Source organism: Lutjanus erythropterus, chromosome 19 (genome assembly GCF_056507025.1).
Source record: "Lutjanus erythropterus isolate fLutEry1 chromosome 19, fLutEry1.hap2, whole genome shotgun sequence".
In the NCBI taxonomy this organism is placed as follows: Eukaryota; Metazoa; Chordata; class Actinopteri; order Lutjaniformes; family Lutjanidae; genus Lutjanus; species Lutjanus erythropterus.
The window spans coordinates 22,929,661-22,953,875 of record NC_139335.1 but is presented as its reverse complement, the minus strand read 5'-3'; the positions used below and the strand labels follow the sequence as shown (position 1 = coordinate 22,953,875).

The window sequence follows — 24,215 nt, the reverse complement described above, 5'->3', positions numbered from 1 at the left end:
ATGTATCATAAAGGTTGTGTGTAGAGTCAAAACTGATTTAATGTAATATGCTCTTGTCTCTACGTATGCAGTATATTTCCGTTGCACTCTGTGACATCTGTGCAGAGACCAAACAAAATAAAACCTCTGGTAGAAATGGGTCACCGTTTGACTTCCTGTGTCGTTGTGAAGTGAAGGCTGAGGGGTGGGCATGTGCGCTGACATGAGAAAAAGTGTAAGAGACAGCCTGAGTGGTGTGTGTGTGTGCGTGATATACGTGTGTGTGTGTGTGTGTGTGTGTGTGTGTGTGTGTGTGTGTGTGTGTGTGTGTGTGTGTGTGTGTGTGCATGTGTGTGAGTGTTTACATGTCCTGTCAGGTGGTCCTGGTGGTGGTGTGTGTGTGTGTGTGTGTGAGTGCGAGCATGTGTATTAGAGTGTGGTTTGACATTTAACTCTGACACAACCAGCAACATCCGTTCACCTCACAGAGAATTTACAATATTTAGCCATGTCAGTAAGAAACCACATAAGATGTTGCTTTTCGTCAGTGTTTCTCCAACTCTGCTTTACTTTTCACAAGAGCTTAACCTGTTTCACACCACACCATAAATTATGTCAACTAACTTCTCTGAATTACACTCAAAGGTAGCATTATTTGTCATAAAGAGAACATTTTTATGTACTTTCTTAGTATGCTGTTACTCAGAATGTATTCTGGTGGCCCAAATTGAAAAATTATGCAATCTAAGCAGAACTTGCATCCGTCCTGCTCTAGTTAAAGCAATGACAAGGAGTTTCAACTCTTATTGCACCTTAACTGGGTACTTTCATGGGTATTTTTCAAGTTTGTAATTTTGCATGTATTTAAATTAATTAAATTAATATCTAAAGCTTTCATCTTCATTCTTGTTGACAAGGCTAAGGCTAAACCAGGACATACAGATGAAAAAGAGGCGCTGAAGTGACTGTGACCACTGAGCAGAACAGTGCAGGAGTTTGGGGCAATTTAGTCTGAAGATTTAGAGAAACTGTATAGATAATGCATCAAACATTAACGGTTAAAATGTAACTAGATGAGTGGTAGAACTTTTACTAAAGTATTTTTAACACCAATAGTTTTACCTGTAGTTGTGTATAAATACAACAATATTACATACAATATTTCACAAAGTATCACTCAGTTAAAACTGATTCACCTTGAGTCAATATAATATAAATGCACTACTACATTGAATGTGTTGGAAACCACTGAGTCACCAGTCAAAGCAAAGACAGAATCACTTAGTCCCAGTGTTAAATTTATTTGTCTGTATTACAGTTGTGTTATTTACCCAGACTAAAATATGATTATTTTGACTCAGTGTGAGACACAACCAGCTCAAGTTTGTCTTGGTTTAGGGTTTTATTTTCTTGTATTCTGTTTTATATTAAGACCTTGTCTTTTGTCTTGTTTCTGCTGTTTTACTTCCTGTGTTTTTCCTCCTTTTTTGAGTACAGATTGTTTTCATTTGCCCCTGATTAGCCTCCCTGTCTCTGTAGTCTGGTGTCTGTCCCTTCTTACTTGTCAGCTTGTCTTTGTCTTCTATGTAAGGTGTTTTTGTGTTTCCCTGAGTATTTTTTAGATTTACCCCTCATTTTGGACTCTTATTATTATTATATTTGGATCTGTTTGCCTGTTAGACTTTTATACCTGTTCCAGTCTGACTCAAAGCTAAACTTTTTCTTCACTGACTCTTTAGTTAATAAATCACTGCACCAGTCTGCCTCCTTTCTGCATTTTGGGTTGATCCATGTGTTTTTCTCTGGTTACTTTGCTTGAATAAATCATACAGGAGTTTAGTTAAATCAAGTCTAGTCTTTTCTCATTAATTTAATGTAAACATAGGCCTAGTTGTTCAAACTTAATATTTCTAGTATTTATTTTCAGAACACCTCAGAATGTATGAAGATGAGTTCTTCTAACATGAAGTCTTTTGACTTGAAACGATGAGGGGATTGAATGTACATTATAGAATTCAACAAGCTCAAAAAGAGAAAATGTAAAAAGAAATTTGTTTGTAAACTTACTGAACATTTTTTCTCAATTAGAGCTGAATTAATATCAAATTTATTTGACAAGAAAAGTTTAATTGTTTTGAATCATCAAATCAAAATGACTTCGACTTGTAGGCAACCGAGACACTATCTTTTTTAACTTTTCTTTTTTTTACTTTTAGCACAGTGCAAAGTTTTACCTTAAAACTCTCACAATTGTTTAGTTATATACAAAACAATGTGCATGTGACAATGAAAACTATGAAGGATACACATTTTAACAATCAGTAACAAATAATGACATGCGAGTTAAAGAAGAAGAGATTGACTAGATTATAACGCTGGGCAAATACACCATATTTTAGTTAGCTGTGTAAAATAATGCAACAGTAGTATTAAAGAGTAGCAGTAACACTGCTACTCAAAATAATCCACTGGGGTGTTTTTCAGCATGATCTTAATTGATTTTTGCAGCATAACATTACTTAGGCTACATAATGCAACAATGCACAAAAATATAATCATATAGATGCCCCGTCCAATCAGGTAAGACTATATTTTCATGAAGTATACAAACACTGATTCATCAGTCTATCTAGCAGATGTAAGTGGTTGTTCATCTTTCACTGCATGGCTATGAAAAAAATCCACTGTCTTTTGTTTGATTAGTGAACAAGTGGTTTACTACTGTCCACCTCAATCTGTAATTTTTTTTAGTGAGAATGACTGTTTCCATTTCTCTTTGGTCCCCGAAGAGATGCAGTGTGGTCATTTAGCCACTAGGTGACATTAGAAAACTGAAGAAGTCTTCCTCTCCTGAGGTCTGTGTTGTGTTAATATAGGCTTATCTGTACAACAGAAAACCTGGCATCTTAATCATTTTACATTCAGTCCCTGAGCCCTGATTGAATAAATATGATCTTTATCTCCTGAGTATGCTGGCAGTGTCCATCAGGCCTTTGTCCAGCTGGATAGCTTCGCAGCCTCAGCCTATTTAGATTTCCTCTGCGCGTTCAGTCAATCACAAGGGAAGCTCTGACCCAGCCTGCCAGAGGAGAAGGAGAGAGGGAGACACAGAGAGAATGAGAAAATACCTTGTAAAATCTGTTGAAAAGCCACAGGGCTTGTTTTGGATCTAACCCACACTGAAACAGGAGGAAGTGGGGTCAGGCTGACTGCCTGTTCACCCAGTTTATGTGGAGTAGAAACAGAGAGAGAGAGAGACCACTGCTCAGGAGGAAGAGACACAGCAGTCACAGCCACCAGGGGGGGCACATCGCTGAGGGCCAACATATGAAAGAGGTTATATCAAAGGAATCAGGATAAACAGGAGACAGATCCATGAACTTGTTCTCAAGTAAGAAGACAACAGCTGTTGTTTTTAGCCATTTAGACAAACCCCAATTCCAAAAAAGGTGGGCCGATGTGTTAAACATGAATAAAAACAGAATGCAATCATGTGCAAAAACTGTCTGATCAATTAAATATAGTACAAATATGAGATAAATGTTCAAACTGATTAACTTAATTGTCTTTTTGTATATATACACTCATTCTGAATTTTAAATATTTGAGAACTGAGGACACTTACTGTTGAAATTTTAAAAGTGAAATTCTTTCTCATTCTTGCAAAAAAAAAACAACTTTTTTTTTTTGAGCATTTTGAGCATTTTATTGAAGTTGCAGGCATCAAATTCAGAAATAGAAGACAGCATTCAGGACGGAGTGCAGATCCAGGCAACAGATAGTGAAGCACCGACTGAAATGCCACCACAATACCAGATGCAACCAGAGCCAGTCAGCCCTATACGCACACTACGCAAGTTGCGTAGGGCCCCACAAGGTACACAAGGGCCCTCACTCTCCCTCGTGTCAAAGCTGGTGTCAGTGTTTACAACTTTGATGAGAGAATAAAGCAGAACTACAGAGAAAATAACATATTGAGAGTGATGTCATTTATTCCCAGTAACGTGTTGTTGATGCTCCTCCGTCTGTCTGTCTGTTTGATGTTAGCTGTGCTGCAGTCTGTCTGTCTGTGTCCTGCTTACAGACACATCCAGGGCTGCTCTCTCTTTGTGTCTGACAGGAGTGAGAATGAAACTATTTTATCACGTTTGATTTGAAGATTCTACACAAAATATTCTATTCAATAAATGTTGTTTTTTGTACCTCATTCTGTTATGTATAGATCTACTTAGTCTTTGACCGACAGTAGGAGCAAACTGTTGATGGAGGAGAGACTGTAGTGGAAGCACTGGGGTGTTAGGTGTGGCTCTCCAGTCAGTTCAGAGGGCCGCTGAGCAGAATTTTGCTGAGAGCCCCATGGAGGTCAGGTCCAGCTGTGGATGCAACCAACAGATTTGCAAAGACTTTGATACGTTTTTATAGGTTCAGCATAGATGTCAAATATGATTGATAATGTGGGACAGCATGCTTTGAGTAATCTGGGACAGTCATTTAAATGGAGGAAACATACCTTTAGGGACTTCCTGTTTTTGTCTTGTTATGCCTTGTTATGACTTTTATGCCTTTTTCTTTTTTCTTGTTACTTTTCCGCCTTTTAATGTTTGTCATGTGTGATATGCAGTGATGGCTACACCAAGAAACTGTCTTTCCTAGGTGTTATTGTTTCATCCATTTAGGTTGAAAACAGGCACGGTGTTAGGAAGGCGGCATGCAATGATATAAAATAAAAAATAATCAATAATTCCCTTAAAATGCATTAAAATAAAGTAACAAGCCTGTTTTGAAAATGTAATGAGTAGGAAGTAGAGATAATTAGGTTAACATGTAGCAAGCAAAAAGTTGTCAAGCACAGTAACTTTGTGCTTAGTTACTTTCCATCTCTGCTAATTAGCACCTTATACCTTGTACATGATTGATGAAAGCCAGGCTACAAACCAGATGTCACTGATAGCTTAATACTTCATTTGATCTAACCTTCTACAACTAAAGTGTAACTATTTGTGAGAGATCGTTATGTTATATCACAAAACTGTGTAAGGCTGCAGGACAAAACACACTTTGAATAGTTAACAATCATATCATTATAAGCCATTTAGGCAAGTGAAATGCATTCAAATTGATACAAATTTGCGACGTGGGAGCAACTGATAATGAAATGTGTGCGTGCAGACAAGGATTTATAACCATTTCATCACTCATGATGTGACCATCAGATTTGTCAGCCAGTACAGCTGTTGAAGACTCTGAATAGTACGCTCGCTGACCAACTGTCCATTCCTGTGTTGAACCATAAGAACGCTTTGAGGTCTGAAATGTCAGCTCTGGTCATACAATGCCCCATGATTATGTCAGCCACTAACGATGTGTTTTCTTGGGGTAAAAAAATGGGGCAGGGTTGTGAAAGGTAAAACTAAATCTCCAGTCATAGTTTATTAGAAAATATCTCTTTCTATTAATTAACTGGGAAATTTAAAGCCAGCCACACTTCCACTCCCTGTCTTCCTCTGAGGTATAAGTCAGTTTTATGAGCTGCTGCAGTCGCCGCACCCACAAGAGCAAATGTCTCACCTGGAGGGTCAAAGGTCAGGGGACTTTTCATTACTCTAAGGTCAGGGAAGGGAAGAATTAGATGTTTGAGATGCTGCTGCTAGAGCCCATAAACCAGATACCAAAGAGAGTGATAAATAAGACTTCTGATTTAAGGCCGCAGTGCTTCCAAATAAAATACCTCCTGAAGAGCACCACAGAGGAGGATTACTGGAGTCAGATCGACCGGGAGCGACGGCAGAATTATGAGCTCCACTGGGAAATGAGCGTCTGATTGCTAAAGACAACAGACAGTAAAGATTTAGGTTGAAGTGGTTTCAGATGAGTCACGTTGATAGTTTACATCAGCTGAAAAACCAGAGGAATGTTCTCCTGATGTAACCGGATAACAGTCAATGAAACCCTTGTGACCCAACAGTGGTGCAGTAATCTTCAACAGCTGTTGCTCATGCTACACGTGTGCACAAAGTCTGCCTCATCCTCCTCTTGTCCTCCAACAGGACGCGTGCTTTCTATATGTAAACAACTGCAGCAGGGAGCCCCCACATTATTAGATGCAGTTATATTGCTTGTACATCTCTGTGTTGTCTGTTTTGTTGATGTTTCGTTCTGCTGTTAAAGTGGAACGGTGTCCACAGATCTTTTTATTGTTGGTCATTTGTGTTTAATTTGTCTGAGTTTTGGCTCTTTTCTGGGTAATTATGTTGAGGCTGTACAGAGAAGGGCCATTGTGTGAGTGACAATCAGTGGTATGTACAGGCTGCAAACTATACAGACTGAATTTATTGTCAGTTTGGACATCAGGTCTAAGTTGCGTGATGTTGTTGCTCTTGTGTTGTTGGACGGGCGTTTAATGCAAACATACTCACAATAATTTCCAAAAGGTAAGGGGTACATTTTAACTGACCTACTGTTTACTTTTTAAAGTCCATTCTCCTTACTTTTCCTTTGTCTATCATTGTTTTCATTGGTCCATTTGCAATCAGATCACATGATTGGCTACAATAGTAAAATGCAGATGAAAGGTTTAGACATGAATTCAAATTGTACTTGGTACTCACCTCTGATTTTAAAAGTACCTATAAATTTGCATTTGTAATGCATACGTTAAAGTACAGAATTTACAAGAACCCCTCCCCCCCACATCACACAAGATTATTTCCCTCAAATGAAGGATATTTTTCTAAATATCTTTACTTTTATATCTTGTTTAATGCCCTTTTTTTTAACAGAGATGTCATTATTTGCATTTGTATCTATTCAACCCACAAAAATATTTGTATGTGTATTAGGATAGTACATTTCCCAAAATGTACTTATGTATGAAATGTACTATTCCTTTAAATCAAAAGCCAAAAAGATTGAGAGCAACTGCCTTAAAGTTACCCCAAAATCAAATATACGTATTTTTCCCATGGCCTGTAGTGCTACTTATTCATCTAGATTGTTTTGGTGTGAGTTGCCAGAGTTTTGGAGATATCATCTGTAGACGTGTCTGCTTTCTCTCCAATATATTAGGACTAATTGGAACTTGGTTTGTTGCTCTCAAAGTGCCAAAAAATACATTTGAAAAACTCAACAGCAAAGTCTCTTTGCAGAAATCACAACCAGTTACACAAGATAATACACAGACCTTCTTGTTAGAAGTACTACTTTCTTTCCAGTAAGAAGAAAGTACAGGTGTTTCATCCTAGTTTCTATCTCGATGGATAAATAGCACTACAGGTCAAGGGGAGAGATACGTGTTTTTGATTTTGTGGAGAACTGTCTCCTTAAAAGATAACACCAGTAAAATGTGACCCATTTGACTGTAAGAGTGAGGAATTCCACAGATTAAAGTGTGTACACCAGACACCACAGGATTGTGCTATACATCTTTTTTTTTGTGCTATACATCTTTTTCTCTACAGTTTCTATGAATATGTCCCTTACACTCTGTCCTATAATCATGTCTTTCTTTTTTTGTGTTTGCCTCTGCAGCACAACATTATAGTCTTAATTTAGATCTTAAAATCTAGAGATTATAGCCTTTCTTTCTTTCTCTCTCTCTTTCTGCAGCTGCAGCAGACAGGAGGAGCGAAGGAATTCAACACAGAGGAAACGCAGACCCCAGGGGGAATGACCAGGAGTTGAGTGACTTTGTGAATAGACGCTGGGGAGTGGTCCATCAGTTAAGCTCCACTGTAAACACTTATTGCTGATGGCGTTATCCAGGCGATTAAATCCAGCGTTACTAAACTTTAAAATCGAGATTGTTGTTTGGTCAGATGTAGGGAGACCAGGGGCAATTGTAATACACTCAGCTCCTCCAATCAGAAACAAGCTAGAGTGGTGACAGTCACTGTGCACACGCTCAGCAGGACTCACTCCCTGCCTGTGGAAAAGAAACAGGATCATTTTCACCTACGCAGAAGTTTTCAACAAAAAGCTGATTTTGAGTTTAAAAAGTTACTTTTTGGATGTACAGTATTTTTCTTCTGTCTAAAATTTAGATGACTGCAATATTTCCGTCCAATGAAATGCTTTCTCACTTATGATTATAAAATATTTTATATAGGTTCACTGGAACATATATAAAATATTTTCTGATGTCCTCTGGCTACTCAGCTTCAACTCTACAGAGTTTGCTGATGGACAGATGGCCTTAGCTTGCTAGTTGCTATAGTAATTGCAACTGTTAGCTGCTATTAGCAGGCGACAGCACCGGGCTCCGCAGCCTCCAAGACCAACAGGAAGTACAGCACCAAAGTCATACCGAGGTGGTTTTTCGGTTAGCTTTGAGGTTCTAGGAATCAAACACAGTAAGAACACCTCCTCAGTACTGTCATCAAACTGGCCTCTGTTTGTCTTAGAGGCTATTTTGGTCCTGGTACGGCTGTGATCCCAGTCAGCTAATGGGACCACTCTCCCTGCCAGTGTTACACCCATAGATCGCCATAGCTGCATGGTTGGAGCACCATAACGCACAGTGCTATAGCTACTGTAAATGCCAATCAATGCCTGCAACAAGTCCCTCCCTAGATGTCTATTCTGCAGGAAACAAATGCTGCTGCTTCATTCTGTTTCATGGAAACTTTAACTCAATTCAAATAATTAAAATGAAGTTATCTTTACAGTAGTTGCCTAATCTCTTAAAAAATATAGAAATAGGATGTTGCTTTGATTACGTGCAATGCAAGACATCTAAAAGATTTTGAAACATATTTAAAAAGTATTATCATACCACAACAAAACATGATTAGGTGTGCTTTTATTTGGTAGAGTGGGTTAATATGACATGTTAATATAAAAGGACCATTTGTAACACTTTGACATCTTGCATTAAATAACAAGTTTATTTTGAATAGTGTTGGAGTTATGAAGGAAAATGTAAAAATGTTACAATTGGCCCTGGTCTCCCCTACTATTTGTTAATTGCTGGTCAGGTTTGGACAAATTTAAGCTTTTCCCATCGCAGACCATGTGCTTTGTATCTTCTGTTCAGAGTCACTGATGTGCCTTTTACATCTCCTAGATGTGTCCTGTCAAATTAATGGACAAACAGACTTGTCGCTCGAGTCTGCGTGAAACTAGGAGTGGTCTTAAGGAAACATCTGAAGACTCACTGACTCCGAGACAGAGAGCGTGCTGCTGACTGTCTCTCCTCCGTCCTCTGTCTCATCCTCAGCGGACTGAAGCGGCTGCAGACACGTGAACGAGGTGAGATTCATTCAGATAAAAAAATCTCGGTGATCAGTCGGCTGAGTGGGAGCCTTGTAATGTCGCGTTATGCAACGATGAACTTCTGATTGCAGCTCCGTCTGCGCTCGAGCGGAGCGGCACCGCGCTGCACGAGACCACAAAGAGAAACAGACACAGAAACACGCGTCTACAGTCTAATGCATGAAAATCTGCTAAATGTGTTGTTTTCACTGTTGCAGCGCGTTGGATATCCCTAATTATTAGTTTCCAAAGTTGTACTTTTAAGATGCTCTGTAGAAATGCAGAATTGCAAGTATGTAGGGGAGACTGGGGACATTTGTAACTTTATTTTACATATTCATTCATAACATATGTGAGAATAATATATATGTGCATTAAAGCTACTACAAGGAGTTTTAATATGTTATGAAACAGTCTGAATTTAATACAGATGCCTCTACTTGACCTACATAAGCAAACTAGACCACCTGGGAGAAAATTGGCTGTATGCGAATAGTTACGTCTGCCACTGATTCTCCTTGAAATCAGATGAAACAGCTAGTTGTGTGTTTGCCAGTTAAATGGAAGCCTAGCTTCGCCTAGTCTACGCCTAACACCTTTAGTCTGGTTACAGTCCTGGTGCCTGGTTTGTGCGGTTCATTTGGGCTGGTGTGAAAGCTGTCAATCAAATCCTGATGCAGAGAAAAAAAAACAAAAAACTGAGACTGCTTGAGAAGGTGGGACTTGTCCCATTTCCAAAATAGACTGGTGTGTTTGAGGTGTGAAAGCAAACAAACCAACTGCAGTATTTAATGACAGCAGATGTGATTTAAGCATGATTTAAAAAACTTAACTACTGATAAATCCATCTGCTGATGGTGAAATCTGATCAGGAGGTGATCATACTTCGTATAATTGATCTGTTTAAGCCATGTTTATATTTATGCTAACCATATGGTAACACCTGTGCACATAAGTGCGGTATTTTTCCTGGTTAATTAGTCAAAAGCTCTTAAAAGTGCTGTGCTTGTATGCTAATCTATGACTTTAGTCATAGTCACTTTGGTGAGTCAATTAAAAGTGTGTGAAGCAGTACAGTACTATGTCACATTCATGAAAAAATCAGATGAAGGGCAGTATTTTTCAGATGCTCTCTCTCTTTTTCTTTCTCTCCCCCTCTCTCACTAACTGAGGGTAAAGGAAAATTACTTTGCTCTCTGGTTTTTTGTTTCTTCTCTTCACAGCTTCTCAGTGTAGAATGATATAGGGCTGGCAGACGTAACGCTGCAGCAGCAACACTGACTCTGTGTGGACACCACATGTGTAAGAGCTGCAGCGGTTCAACAAGGTGGTCATCACATACAGATGTGCAGTGTACTGTAGGCTACAGGACGCCTCCTTTTCACCCTATCTGTACCTATTGCTTATTATTTGTGACACATAGTGATTTGCTAAATAATACTTATAATTTGTTATGTCTTTGTGAGCTCTCTGGGACACCAGAAAATAAAAATAAACACATCAGAGGCTTTAAAGTGCTGAATAAATTTCTACCGGTCACCGGAATTTGATTTCCCCATGTCAGGATGACAATCACCCAAAGTGAATTACCTGTCAGTCCATATAACTTCTGTATAATTCTGGTTCATAAAAAGTCAATGTGAACACAAACTGGACTAAAAACCTAAAATGGAACAAAGTATAACTTTTTTTCCTCTGGTCCAGACTACATGAACCAAACTACATGTGTGAAAGCACCATGAGTTATATTAACCCATGCTATCTCAAATAAAAGCTCAAAGTAATGGTATTATTGCTATAGTATAAGACATTTTTGTATATGGTTCAAATTCTGTTAAATATATCATAATAATAAATATTAGGCATCATATGCATTCAAAGAAAATGTCTACTTTGCAGAAAAATAGGGAATTGGGTTCTAGTGGTAACTACATTTTAATTATTTGAAATTGGGTTAAAAGTAATTTATATTTAAACTAAAAACCTCTGCTGAGCTGAAATGATCCTGCTCCTGGTCCACAGAGAGAGAGTCCTACTGAGCATGTGCAGAGTATGTTGCAATTGGCCCTGGTCTCCCCCAACATATTTACAGTTGCCAGAGGACATTATTCTCTGAATGTAACCAATGAGAAGAGCCTGTGCATCTAGTATAGGCCTCTTTCATGTAGGCCTACAAGTTTCCAGTTTCCAGTAGGATTTTCCAGGAAAACCAGTTATGCAATATCCCTGGTCAGTGATGAGCACATCAGCACTCACTGAATGGTCATCTGCGGTTCGGTGTGGAATCCCACCGGAACCTTCACACAAGCCACAGATTTCCACTGCAAGATGAATTGCGCCAGATGACACACTATTTGGACCAACAATAATATTTTGACACGCAGTACACTGTGCAGACGATATTGCAAAAATTGTGTGATGGATTGTGAGACAACTAGGATTCCCATCCCATCACTCCCATCCTACATCTGAGCAAAGATCCTCAGACAGAAAGAGACACTGAATGGCTACAAAAGACACAGCCATGTTGTTTGTTGTCATTTTGTCTCTTTGTTGTTGTTTTGAATCTCTTCATAGTTGTTTGTGTCTCATTGACAGTGTGTTGTCTCTTTGTATTTGTTTTGAACCCTTTAATATCCTTTTGCATCTCTTTACAATTGTGTCTCTATACAGTCATTTTGTGACTCTTTGTAATTCTTTTGTCTTGTTGACCTTGTTTTGTATTTGTTTTATGTCTCACTGTAGTCATTCTGTGTCTCTTTGTACTTCTGTTGTAACTTTTTATAGTAATTTTGCATCTTTTGGGCGTCTTTTTGTTATTTTGTCCTTTTTTGTGGTTGTTTTGTGTCTCTCTGTAGTCATTTTGTGTCTCTTTGTAGTTGTTCTGCATCCATCTAACTATCTACATCTTCAGGAAGAGTTTTCCATGTATACATTTACTATTTCATGTTGTGTGTAGTTCCAATGCGAGGGAGGACCATCAATGTTTTTTAACATTTAGAATATCTGTGTTTGTGATGTTTTGTGGAGCTTCCATGTCCAGTTGTATATGAAGAATGTAATTGTCGGTATGGACACAGCTGTCCTGTATAAACACAGCAGCACACACTGTTCTAGTTACAGTACACAGAGACGGGCTGATCACTGAGAGTCTGGCAGACAGCCAACACTCTTTCCATTGAAAATTACTCAGTTTGGCTCTCTGTCCAAAAACAACCCACTTTACTGATTTTCTCTGTATAAAATAAACCGTTGTGAGGAGTCAACCCTCTTGAGCCAATAGTGATAAATGGTGAGAAATTAGTAGCTGTGTGCAGGGTAATCTTTCAGTTGATTGATGATCCTTGTTCCCCTGCCCGTTTCCATTATTTGGGAATTTACTTTAGTTTTGGGATTTGGATTAGGAATGCATTAGTGGGTCTTTGAGGCCCCATTTGACCTCTCACAGTCAGCTTGGTGGAAAAATATGGGCAGAAATCTTGTATGGTATTTCATTTAAGGAACCGGTGGAATGACGATGTGAAAGGCAAATATTCTTGTTTTGTTACGAGAAGGCTTCACTGTATCTGTTATTTCCACAATTCCTGACTCCTGTTTCTTTTTAAGGGGGGGAATAAATGTTTTCTCTGGCTCAGAGCTGTGGATTCCTCTTTCACTTTTCCACTGCTTTGAAAATGATGCATAATGATCTTCTTTTCTGAGCAGCCGCTAAACAACTCATATTTAGTTTTATAACTCTATTTTATAACTTTAAAACTATTTGTCCTTGTTTTCAGAATAATTTAAATGTTTTCAAATGTAAAAAAAAAACCAACCGAAATATACCAGTATCTCTACAAAACTGGAAATATTGTAGGGTAACAGAGATGTTTATTGAACTATGTGGTAAAAGGCTCACACAGTCTTTGCTTTAAGTGGGACGCCTCAGTCCACTGTAGGACTGACCCAGATCAAATCACTGTGGGTCAAGTAGAATAAATTGCCAAGTGACCAAGAATTTCTGCTGGTGGAGCTGAGATCCACCCTAAAGTACAAAAAAAATTACATATTTTTCCTCTGGCCTGTAGAGCTGTTTATTCATCTAGTTTGTTTTGAAGGGAGTTGCAGAGTTTTGGAGATATCGATGCAGAGAAAAATATAACAGAACTAGATGGCACTCAGCTTGTGGTGCTCCAGGTGCCAAAAAAAAAGCATTTGAAAACTCAACACTAGTTTCTCTTTCCAGAAATCATGACCTGGTTTCTCAATCCACAGATTTTGTTGTGAGCAGTTTCATGTAGGAACTATTTTCTATATCACTGTGCTAGCAATCTCGGTGGTGCTGATGTTACACCTCAGCCAATGAATACACCATTATTATTTACGTCTCGCACTGTCACAAGCACAAGACTCTTTCAATCATCTGGTAGTTTCCTCTGTTCATCATGTAGGTGCAGCTATGTTGGGTGTCCTGCTCCTTCTGTCCCTCACCTCCCTGGTGGCCCTGGTGCCTCCTCCAAGTGCTCCTCCAGTCCCCTGCAGTCGCTGCTGTGATCATCTGGAGCCAGAAGAGGGCAGCGGAGCCCAATCTCCCACAGGGGGTTTCATCCATGTCCCGGAGGTCCGCACCTACATCAATATGACCATCCTCAAAGGTACCATATCTACAACAGTATGGGGCATATCATGTGACCCTTAAATACTACACTATGTCCATTATAACGCTGGTATTTTCCATGTGACCTTTGTCCACCATGTATGCTGCTTTAAAAGTTCACAAGTGCTAATTGACTGACAGAGCTTGTAGAAGATTTCAGAGCACACTGCAGGTTTTCTAAACAATGCCGAAAGGTTGTGGTGCACCTGAGGTCACCCAAATCTAAGAAGGAATGTCATTTGTCAAACTGGCTCCCAAAGATTTTCTTTGGAATTTAGTACCATTATAAACACAGCAAACAAAAAGCTCAGCACCTTTTCTTGACATGTTTATGAAGCCATCTGGGTCAGCTGAGCCAAAGGCGACTCACCACCAGGTTTTGACAATTTATATAGCTTGAAGGTGCAGTAAGTGACTTTGGAGAACAATAGTTCATTGGTGAGTCTCTTTCCCAGGTCGGAAAATATCGATGCTTGGTTGGCAATTGGTTGGAGATTGTTTTCTAAGGCCAGAATGAAGGGTATTAGAATAGTCTAAGCATGATGAAATAAAAGCATGAATTATTTTTTCAAGGTCCACTTGCATTAAAAATTACTTGAAGCTGAAGAAAGTAGGTTTGAACGACTTTAGGGATTTGGCTCTCAAAAGGCAAATCTGAATCAAAAAAATATGCATATTGGCAGAGGAAGCAACAAGAACCATTTAGTTTGAGAAAGTTTTGTGACATTCAGCTCTTAATGTTTGAGAGGCAGGATAAAAATTGGTCAAATTGTCTGAGTCATTGGGTCTAAGAGTGAGATAAAGCTTAGTTTAGCCAACATAGCAGTGACGTTAATGTTATGGTTGTCCATGATGTGACCCAGGGGAAGCATTTAAAAAGAGTAAAAGGCCCAGAATTGACTCTTGGGGATGCTCCATAATAGGGGAGTCTTGGAAAAAGATGTTTTGCCAAATGATATTGAAAGATTTCTGTCTGTGAAGTAGGAGTGGAGTCATTCTAATGCTGAGTCTCTCATGCCAACCTATTACTCTGGATCTGAGTTAACATTGAGAAAGAAGATTAAAAGTGCATTAAAAGCATTACAAAAGCTGTCTAAAATCACACACTGGAGTGGCTTCATAGCAGCCTTGTTTGGTTCAGTGTAAAAACGCAGCATATTGAGCATACTGTAGTGATGCACATTTGTTGTGGCGGTATTGTGTGATCTTTGTGTAGAAGGTGCTGTAGTTTCTGTCTTCCATAAATACACATATGTCTTTATTTCTGATGGGGTGACTGTATCACTCTGTGCAGGTGACAAAGGAGACCGTGGCGACAGAGGAACACCAGGTAAAGCTGGACCTGAAGGCCCTCCAGGCTCCAGGGGTCCCACAGGCCCTAAAGGTGCTAAAGGTCAGGCGGGTCTTCCAGGAGACCCCTGCAAAGTCCAGTACTCTGCCTTCTCCATCGCCCGTCGCAAATCCCTCCACAGCCTGGACTCCTACCAGGCACTCGTGTTTGACACGACCTTCGTCAACCTGGACGACCACTTCGACATGTTCAACGGGAAATTCATCTGCCACGTCCCGGGGATCTACTTCTTCAATGTCAACATTCACACGTGGAATTTTAAAGAGACATATCTTCACATCATGCAGAACAACACGGAGCGGGCCATCCTGTACGCCCAGCCCAGCGACCGCTCCATCATGCAGAGTCAGAGCCTGATGCTGCAGCTGGAGCTGAGCGATGAGGTGTGGATCCGCCTGTACAAGAGGGAGAGGGAAAACGCAATTTACAGTGATGATGTAGACGTCTATATCACTTTCAGTGGATACCTCATCAAAGCTAGTGCAGATGGAGAGTGAGTAAGACAGGGGAGGCAAAGCTGAGGTCAGGTGTGTGGAAAGCAATTCAACTGACAAGGGAGCACACTAATATTCTTCTCTCCTTCATTTTATGTGTAGATCTTTTTAAAAAAGACAGTCAGCATGCTCCACCATGGCTGCTGGGGAATAAGCAATACCTCTTTGAAAAAATATGAAGAAATAAACTGAATACGGTCACCACCCCGACAGAAAATTGTATGTTCAGAATTTTGAAAGTGTATACAGCAGATTTGTTTCCTTTATACTGCATACATGTCACAAAAACAAAATAAGAGTCTGCACTGTTAAATGAAACCTGCAGTATGGAACTTCTGTCTCCCTCCTCTGGCAGTGAAAGTTACACAAACACATGATCTCGCCCCTGATACATCAGACCGGCACAAACAGGTACTTCGCCAAAACAAGGCCACGCCGCCTTTTGGTGGATAGAAAACTCAGGATCCCATAGACAACAATGCAATTTTACATGTTTTTGAAATACAGTTTTGACATCTTTGAATGAATTCATGTCAACTTAAACCATTTTTAATAGACATTAAATAGACATTTAATAGACGTAAGAATTATTCTTTGACTTTTCCTGAAACTGAGTGTTTGCGATATCTCTGTCAGCCATCATGCTCCTTCAGTCTCACGCCTTCCAACTGGATCAATGAGCCAACACAGTTGCCAGACACCAATTACACTGAATTGCCAGGTATTGTTAGTATAAATGTTGTCTGTAAATAACAAAACCTGTCAATAGACAACTGGTGATCTAAGCTAGGCTGAGACACGACAGTCTGATGCTGCTGTACTGTGATGTTATGACTGAACTCCAGCAGCCTCCCACGCAAGCTAGTGTTAGCTAATGTTAGCACTACATCAGTAGTAACAATTACCGTTCTCTAGAAGCTCAGACATTCTGGGAGCCGTTTATTTGTTTTCCAACCTGCTACACAGCAGCTTTTCGGGCATTTTCCTGTCGCTCCCATTATATAAAACTAAGTTTGTCCCCCAGAAGGGAACATAGCCATGGGATGATGAATTGTCGGTCTGATGTATGTCCCTTACCCCCTTGAGCTCTCTTCAAAAAAGAGGCTCATGTTCAGAAATTGTGACAAAAAATACAGAGAAATTCCCACAGATATACTGTTTTTTTTAACACTGGTTTTGTTCAAATGAAACAAATGAGATGGGAGATGTTAAGTCATGCAGAGCCAGAATTCAAGACTTAATCTTAAACTAAGCTAACCAGCTGCTAGCTGCTAGCACTCTCAGAAAAGTGAAGTGTATTTCCCAAAATGTCAAACAAGAGCTGCTAATGTTCCCTCGTCAGTCTCTAATGTGTAAAAACGGTTGGATTAAAGATAATAGTAGTATACGAGAGACTGAGCTCACAGAGTAGTAAAATTACTGATTTTAAAACAAAAAGAGATAATCTGTTCACTTTTAGTGACAGACTAAAATTTGAAGAAGACTGATATTTAGTATTCTCCCTCTGTAATAAAGTAAACAATGGTTTATGCAGTGAGATAGGGTTAGAAATTTTTTCACTGGTATTGTGTTTTGCATGTGGTGCTAACTAACATGGTGCTAACTGAACTTTTGTTGTGCGTAAACCTTGAGTTTGAGTTTGTGAAACTGCAGGAAGCATAAACGTTCTCACCCGGTAAGATCTGACGTCTTTGACTTGGATATTTTCTTGAGATTGAATCTGAGTTTTGCTTTTGAGGTGTTCTTAAATGTTAGGTGCTAAACAAGTTTGCCAGAAGGTGCTGATAATCCTCCCTCTCTCCCTCCCTTTTTATTATAGTATCATGTAAATATAAATATAAACTATGCATTGTACATAAACTGGAGGCCCAAACGCAACACAAAGCAGTAATAGGTTATGTGACAGGTCAAATAATATTAAATACACTCGTGTCAACTGTGACACAATTACTTTCAATTAATACAGATATTAGTAACACGAATGACTATAAGTGCCATTATTGAAAGGCGAGAAAAATCAGTACAAATACCTGTTGATGACTGCATTAACATGAACATTAATACCATTATTGATGCCACAAAAGACAATAATCGTTATAATTATGTTGTATTTTCTGTTTCTAGTCACTTAGATTTAATTTTAAAGTAGAATGAGTGGTCAGAGCCACTGTGACGGCACCCACTGCCACCAGCCCTGGGTTTGGCGTTATCAGGGTTGCCATCTTGGGTTTTTGCAACCAGAACGTGCACAGTACCACGGAGAATGTGGTGCTGGTGGATGACATCCTGCGACTTACGTGCTGCTTGGTTTGGCTCATCCGTGCAGCAGGAAATAATTGCGGCCTGCCTGGAATCTTTCTCATATTACAACTAAACAGTCGCTAAAAATCTGTTTCTGAAAACATTTTAAAGGAGAAATAGGCAATGCAGTAACACCATTTTGATCCATATTTGATTAGACAGTTTCATCTGTGTTTTATGAGCTCTGTTTGTTACACTGGACAGGACTTGTCAATCATATGGTACCATCCTAAAGCGTACCCTACATTATTGTCTATATTACTAAAAATAGGACCATGATTTATAAAACGAACATCCTGCTGTGTTGAAGACTTGAAACTAGCAATTGAGAACATAAACTCAATAGGAACCTTTTTTACTGAGGCCATAGATCAAATTAGAATTGGGGTAATTTTCTCATAAGATTCAATGCAATATGACTTATATATATTATATAATATGACAACCAGTGGATTTGCCCTTTGTGGCCTAAAAATAATGCTGGGTTAAGGCATGTTCACGTTGGCTTCGCTTTTCAGACCGAGACCTTCTGTTCACTTCTTCAACCATCAATTTGACATCTCGCTTTTATGTAGTTCCTCACTGTGACCTCTGGAGGGCAGCAAAGTAAAAGCAGAAAACAAAAAATCTTGATATTGATGCAGTTATTACAATTTTGCGATATTCTTGTTTGCAATAACAACACTAAGGCACTATGTTTGTACATGGTTTTACTAATATTGACTTTAACGTTCATGAATTTAAATGTCGTGTCACACTTACAGTAAAAACTTTAAAAATAAAACAAGCACAACAGACAGCTGTGTTTGTTGCCGTTGTTTTTCTTCAGGTTTATATTGCTATTAACACTATCATTGATACCTCTAAAAGCCAGAGATATGATGGTGGTTGTGCGTTTGTCTGCTTCTTATGCTGTTTTTCTGCCCTTTAGTCAATTAGCACAGCTTTGCAGTTGAGCTGTCACGATACCAAAGTTTAAAACTTCTATCTTATACTAGTATCAAAAAAGATACTTAATACATCTTTCGATATCAGAGCAAGAAGAAAAAATAACCTAGGCACACACATTTTTTTCTTTCTTTCTTTAAACTAACAACTCTAAACTAACTTCTTGAATGAACACTTAAATATATTTTACAGCTTAGGGACTTTCAACACTATATTTAACAGATATTATATTGTTTCAAACGTGGTACTGAAACAGTATCACTCTTTTGTTTACCTAATGTGATATGTTTTGATTTACTTAATTTCTAATAGTTTTGGCGACATGTTTGTATCAGTTCAGCCTGAATTAAAGTAGTTCAGCCTGAATTAAAGTAAGTGCAGTGTAAAAACCCTTCGTCCACCAGTGTGAAACACTGATGGATGAGAAGCCAGTGAGGCATCAAATCCAAGTTGCAGATCTTGCTGTTCTCATCACTTGCTCTGTCTACACTGTCTCTAAAAGGTCTTGAAGAGAACATTTTTTTTGATAAACATGAACACAGTGACACCTTGAGGAAGCCATGCAGAGTTGCTGAGTAATTAACTGGTTGCCCTCCCAAAAGGTCAGTGTTTTTGTGGGGTAACTTTAGGGTTTTTTCATTATCATTATTATTGTTGTTTTCTTTTTCTGTTTTCTTTGACCACATCAGCTTTCTGTTGACAGTTGTTTGGTGTCTCACATAAGATGAACATATACCACATCCACAGATCCAGATCCAGATCCAGAGGCTTCCTTGTTTTAGCTAAAATTTGAAGCGTTTCCTGTTAACATTTTTCTGGCCTGCGCTGATAGTTTTCTTATCCTGCTGTCCTGATTCAGCCCTCCTCAATTTCTACAATGTCATCAAGCCATCACCACACAAAGTGGCTTCATAGTTTTTAGACAATACTATGATTAATTCTTCTCTGAGGGACATCTCATAAAATGCTACTATAGCAGCTCAATATTAATCTTGTGCCAATATAGATTGTATAGTTTCATTATATCATTTAATACTTTTAATGAAAATACTTTAATCACTTACGAAAAGTGATTTGCACACAGAGAGACCATTAGATTCTCCACCAGGCCCCACAACCTTTATTTCTCTTGTACAAAGACTGATGATGCATGACACCCTAATACTGATGGAACAAAATGAATCCTTTGCATTTTTCCCATGTATGAGAGGAGGAACGATGCTGTGAATCTGCTCTTGTGACCTTATGCTTTACAAACACATGAATCACAAAAACAGATTTGGATTTTTTTGGGGCTGTGAGTTGGCATGAGGTCAAAATACAGGACAAGGTCTGACACTGCAGCTTCAACAGGCCTTTAAGCTGTTTAAAACATAAATGCTGTTGAAGCGTCAGGTCACTGTGGACAAAAAAAAAAAAAAATACACATCACCATTCAAACTGTAACCTTTGGAAAGAGCCATTAACACTATGAGACTGATTTTCCCTTTACAAAGGCAGCGTGTGCTCATAGGTTTTATTCTGCCAATAAATAAACCGTTTCTTTTTGCCTTACAAAGATTTTCCATATGGTGGTGTTGTTTGCAATTTCAAAGAAAAAAAAAACAGCCAAGAACATATTTGCTGACATGGTTAACATCTGGACAAGAACATATAAATATAGAACAAAAGAACATGACAAAAATAGAAAAAGGTTATAAAGATCTGATTGACTGACAGTCCAAACACTGGTGAGGTGGTAGTGCATGACGACTAGGTGTGTTTTCAATTTTTATTTTATGTTCCTTAACATAGACCTGCTTTACTGTGTGTACATTTAGACTACATGGAAAGAAACGCATTAAGTGACAATGACAGACTTTTGAAAAACGGCCACTGATGCCAAATGATTCCAGTCTATCCATGTGAGAACTAAGCTATCAAGGAGTTGAATTTTGATTAAAGTAAAGATCAATACAGTAAAATACTGTACACTTGCACAAAACAAATAAACCAGAAGGTAATGAGACAACACAGAGTCAATAGAGAAAATGTCTTAGTGACTTGCAGATTAATGTGGCACAGAGCATGTCCATGACATCACGTAACAGTACAAACCACACAGAAATCCTGCGTGTTAAATGATACACATCAATTCACTGGACACATGCACACTGACAGAGTCCTCATAGCATCACAAATCATACAAATTCCCATAGACACAGTTCTGCTGAAGGGCTCTGTTATCCCCTTTTTTCTTTCCACGTAGTAATCACACATGAGAAACAAGGCCCAGTATATCAAATATACCTTGTTGTGGCTTCATACAGCTCTCACTGTATTATGTTCTACATAAAAATTAAGTCCCCTCTACAAAAATACTTTTTTTTTGCTGTGTAAACTTTTGCAACCAAAGGCACTATCTTATCTTTCCTACTCTAGTCATATAAAACATGCAGCCTAATCCATGCCCAAATCATTATGTGATTAATTCTGACTCTAACCGACATCAAACCTTCATTTGGAATCTCACTAACACTGACATTAGCCTCATCTTACGCCAACTTTACGGCTGTACTCAATATGCCAACATCTAGAGTTGTCATGATACCAGAATTTTAAACTTTGATACAATACTAGTGTAAAAAACAATACTCGATACCTTGATATCACAGCAAAAAGAAAGAAAAAAGTCCTAGGCACACAAAACAGGATTATCATTTCTTTCCTTAAATTAACAACGTGCATATAGTGCTGGAAAAAGAAAAACTCACTGAACATGGTTTTGCTGCAAGCCAAATTTGAACAGGACAGTGAAAACTGAAGTGAACTAAGGTCTTGAATGAGCACTTAGGTTGTGTTTTTTAATAACTTCTTTTAATAACTTCTGATACTATAATGAACAGATATTGTAGTGTTTTATTTTTTTTAAAAAAGTATCTATGTATCAATATTTGACAACTTTACAACAACCCTGCTTCCAAAAAAATTGGGATGTTGTGTAAAATGCAAATATAAAGAGAATGCAATGATTTTGCAAATTCATTCTACCACGTTAAGCAAAAGCCATATATCGACGTCGTTCAGAAATGGCTTCTTTGGGCCAGAGTTTATCTGAGATGGACACACGTAACGTGGAAAAGTGTGCTGTGGTCTGACGAGTCCATATTTAAACATTTTTTTTGGGAAATCAATCAAAAATGTCCTCTGGGCTAAAGAGGAAAAGGACCATCTGGAATGTTACCAGCCCCAAAATTCAAAAGCCAGCTTCTGTGATGCTACGGAGGGTGTTAATGCCCATGGCATCGTGGGTAACTTGCACATCTGTGAAAGCACCATTAATACTGGAAGGTACGTACAGGCTTTGGAGCAACGTATGCTTCCATCCAGATGTCTTTTCAGAGACGTCCCTGCTTATTTCAACAAGAAAATGCCAACAGTGTGGCTTCAAAGTTAACAAATAAGGGGACTAGACTGACCTGCATGCAGTCTAGAACTGTCTCCCATTGAAAATGTTTGATGCACCGTGAAGCACAAACTATGACAACAGGGACGGCTGAGCAACTGAAGTCATATATTAAGCAAGAATTCTGCCTTTCAAAACTTCAACAATTAGAGTCCTCAGTCCCCAAACGCTTGCTGAGTGTTGTTATAAGAAAAGGTGATGTAACACAGTGGTAAACTGCGCCAACTTTTTTGGGAAATGTTGAAGGCATCAAATTCAGAATGAGTATGTATTTTGTCCTTGTACTGTATTCAACTAAATACAAGATGAAAAGTACTTGCAAATCATTACACTCTGTTTTTATTTACAAAGCGTCCCAACTTTTTTGGAATCAGGGTTGTAGCATCAATCCAACTTGTGGATTGATGTATCTTCGTAACAGCGCAGTAGCAGCAGTAGTAACACTCCTTCTTGGCCTCACATTATGTGCTCCACTCCTCGCTACCACATACCGCATTCCATAAAAATAGTGCCCTCAAAACCTAAAAGAACGTTCGTTATGTTTGGGAGAGGGGACATCAACACTGCTGCAGTCTCCAGGGTTACCCAATGAAGTTCAGTGTGTATAACTGCTCATCAGACACCGATGATGCAACCGTCACAGGAACAACAAGCAACAAAAGAATATGTTCCCTTTTCCTTAAACACACAGATGGTCACCTGTGTACATCCAGCTGAGATGAAAACAAAAGAATGTTGAAACTCCAGATTTCCACATCAAAGACAAGACGAGACATATCCAGCTATGCAGTCTGGTGCTCACTGGAGCTGCTGTGCTTCTACATGATACAGCTACAGCATGGTATGAATATCATGCTCTGAAACTGGCCAAATAAAGCTGTTAAAATGTTGTCTGAAATGTTTCTATTAATACAACTTAGTGGATTTCTCCATGCTGAGACCGGAAGGTCTGAAGAAGTATGTAGTGTATGGTTTGCTGTTAACGTGGTGCAGTATGTGTTATGTAACATATGAGTATCTTCTTAAAAGTATAGCTCGGTTTATTTGATGTAGGGTTGTATGAGGTATTTGATAGTCAGTGTATTACCTGCAGTAGGTGGCGGTCAGCATGCCTCCAATCAGGAAAAGCAGCCAAGAGCACCAGCATGGAAGCTAAGACCTGCTGTGGACAGGGTGAGCAACAAAAGGTGTTTTAGCCACTTAAAAAAAGGTCTTTCTAAAAAAAGAAAAAAAATCAGTTCTCTTCTTCTTCTAACTGATGTGCCAACAGCTATCTACTGTAGCTAATAGTCTGTCAATGGATAAGTGCCTCACACAACCCCACATCAAATAATCTGAATTATACCTTTAATGTGTTAATTATGAGGTATAAAATAATTCTGTTTCTGATGCTGATAGCTGTCATAAGTATGTATTTAACATAAAAATCCCTTTCATGCTTAACGTAAACATTGCACTTACATTTATGTGAAATAAATTAGATGACAACTAATATTCTAGTGCAACTACACTTAAGACTAATCTAGTAACACCTTGTTTTAACTAATCGCCCCAAACTTCCCGACCATTGCATCCATGTTGGCGTCACAACCAAAAAGCGTTTCTATGACATCACAAACATAGGGTATGGCTCTGTGACATCACTTTGGCAAGGTGCTACAAAGCCTGTGCGATCATCACAGTCAGTCACGACGCAACTGTGGCATCACAAAATGACAGGCGTGGCGCGACATCAGAGTTGGGAGTTTGGACTACACTGAATGTGCAACACGTTCGGGACAATTTCTGTTTGCAGTATCCACATCTCAACTG

General features: G+C 38.8%; 1 protein-coding gene across 1 annotated transcript; it reads left to right on the top strand.

The window, feature by feature from the left end:
• Window positions 1–9,081: 9,081 nt before the first annotated feature.
• Window positions 9,082–16,027, top strand: c1qtnf6a (C1q and TNF related 6a). Its single transcript, XM_084744030.1, has 3 exons — window positions 9,082–9,225; window positions 13,659–13,862; window positions 15,159–16,027. The coding sequence occupies exons 2-3, from the start codon at window positions 13,667–13,669 to the stop codon at window positions 15,710–15,712; spliced, it is 750 nt and encodes a 249-aa protein (XP_084600156.1). The 5' UTR covers window positions 9,082–9,225; window positions 13,659–13,666; the 3' UTR covers window positions 15,713–16,027.
• The last annotated feature ends 8,188 nt before the right edge of the window (window positions 16,028–24,215 follow it).

Bases quoted from the DNA above. Each gene is read 5' to 3' on its own strand.
- c1qtnf6a (XM_084744030.1), top strand. From the start codon at position 13,667: ATGTTGGGTGTCCTGCTCCTTCTGTCCCTCACCTCCCTGGTGGCCCTG. The intron at 13,863-15,158 runs GTACCATATCTA...CACTCTGTGCAG, and splicing joins CAATATGACCATCCTCAAAG to GTGACAAAGGAGACCGTGGC.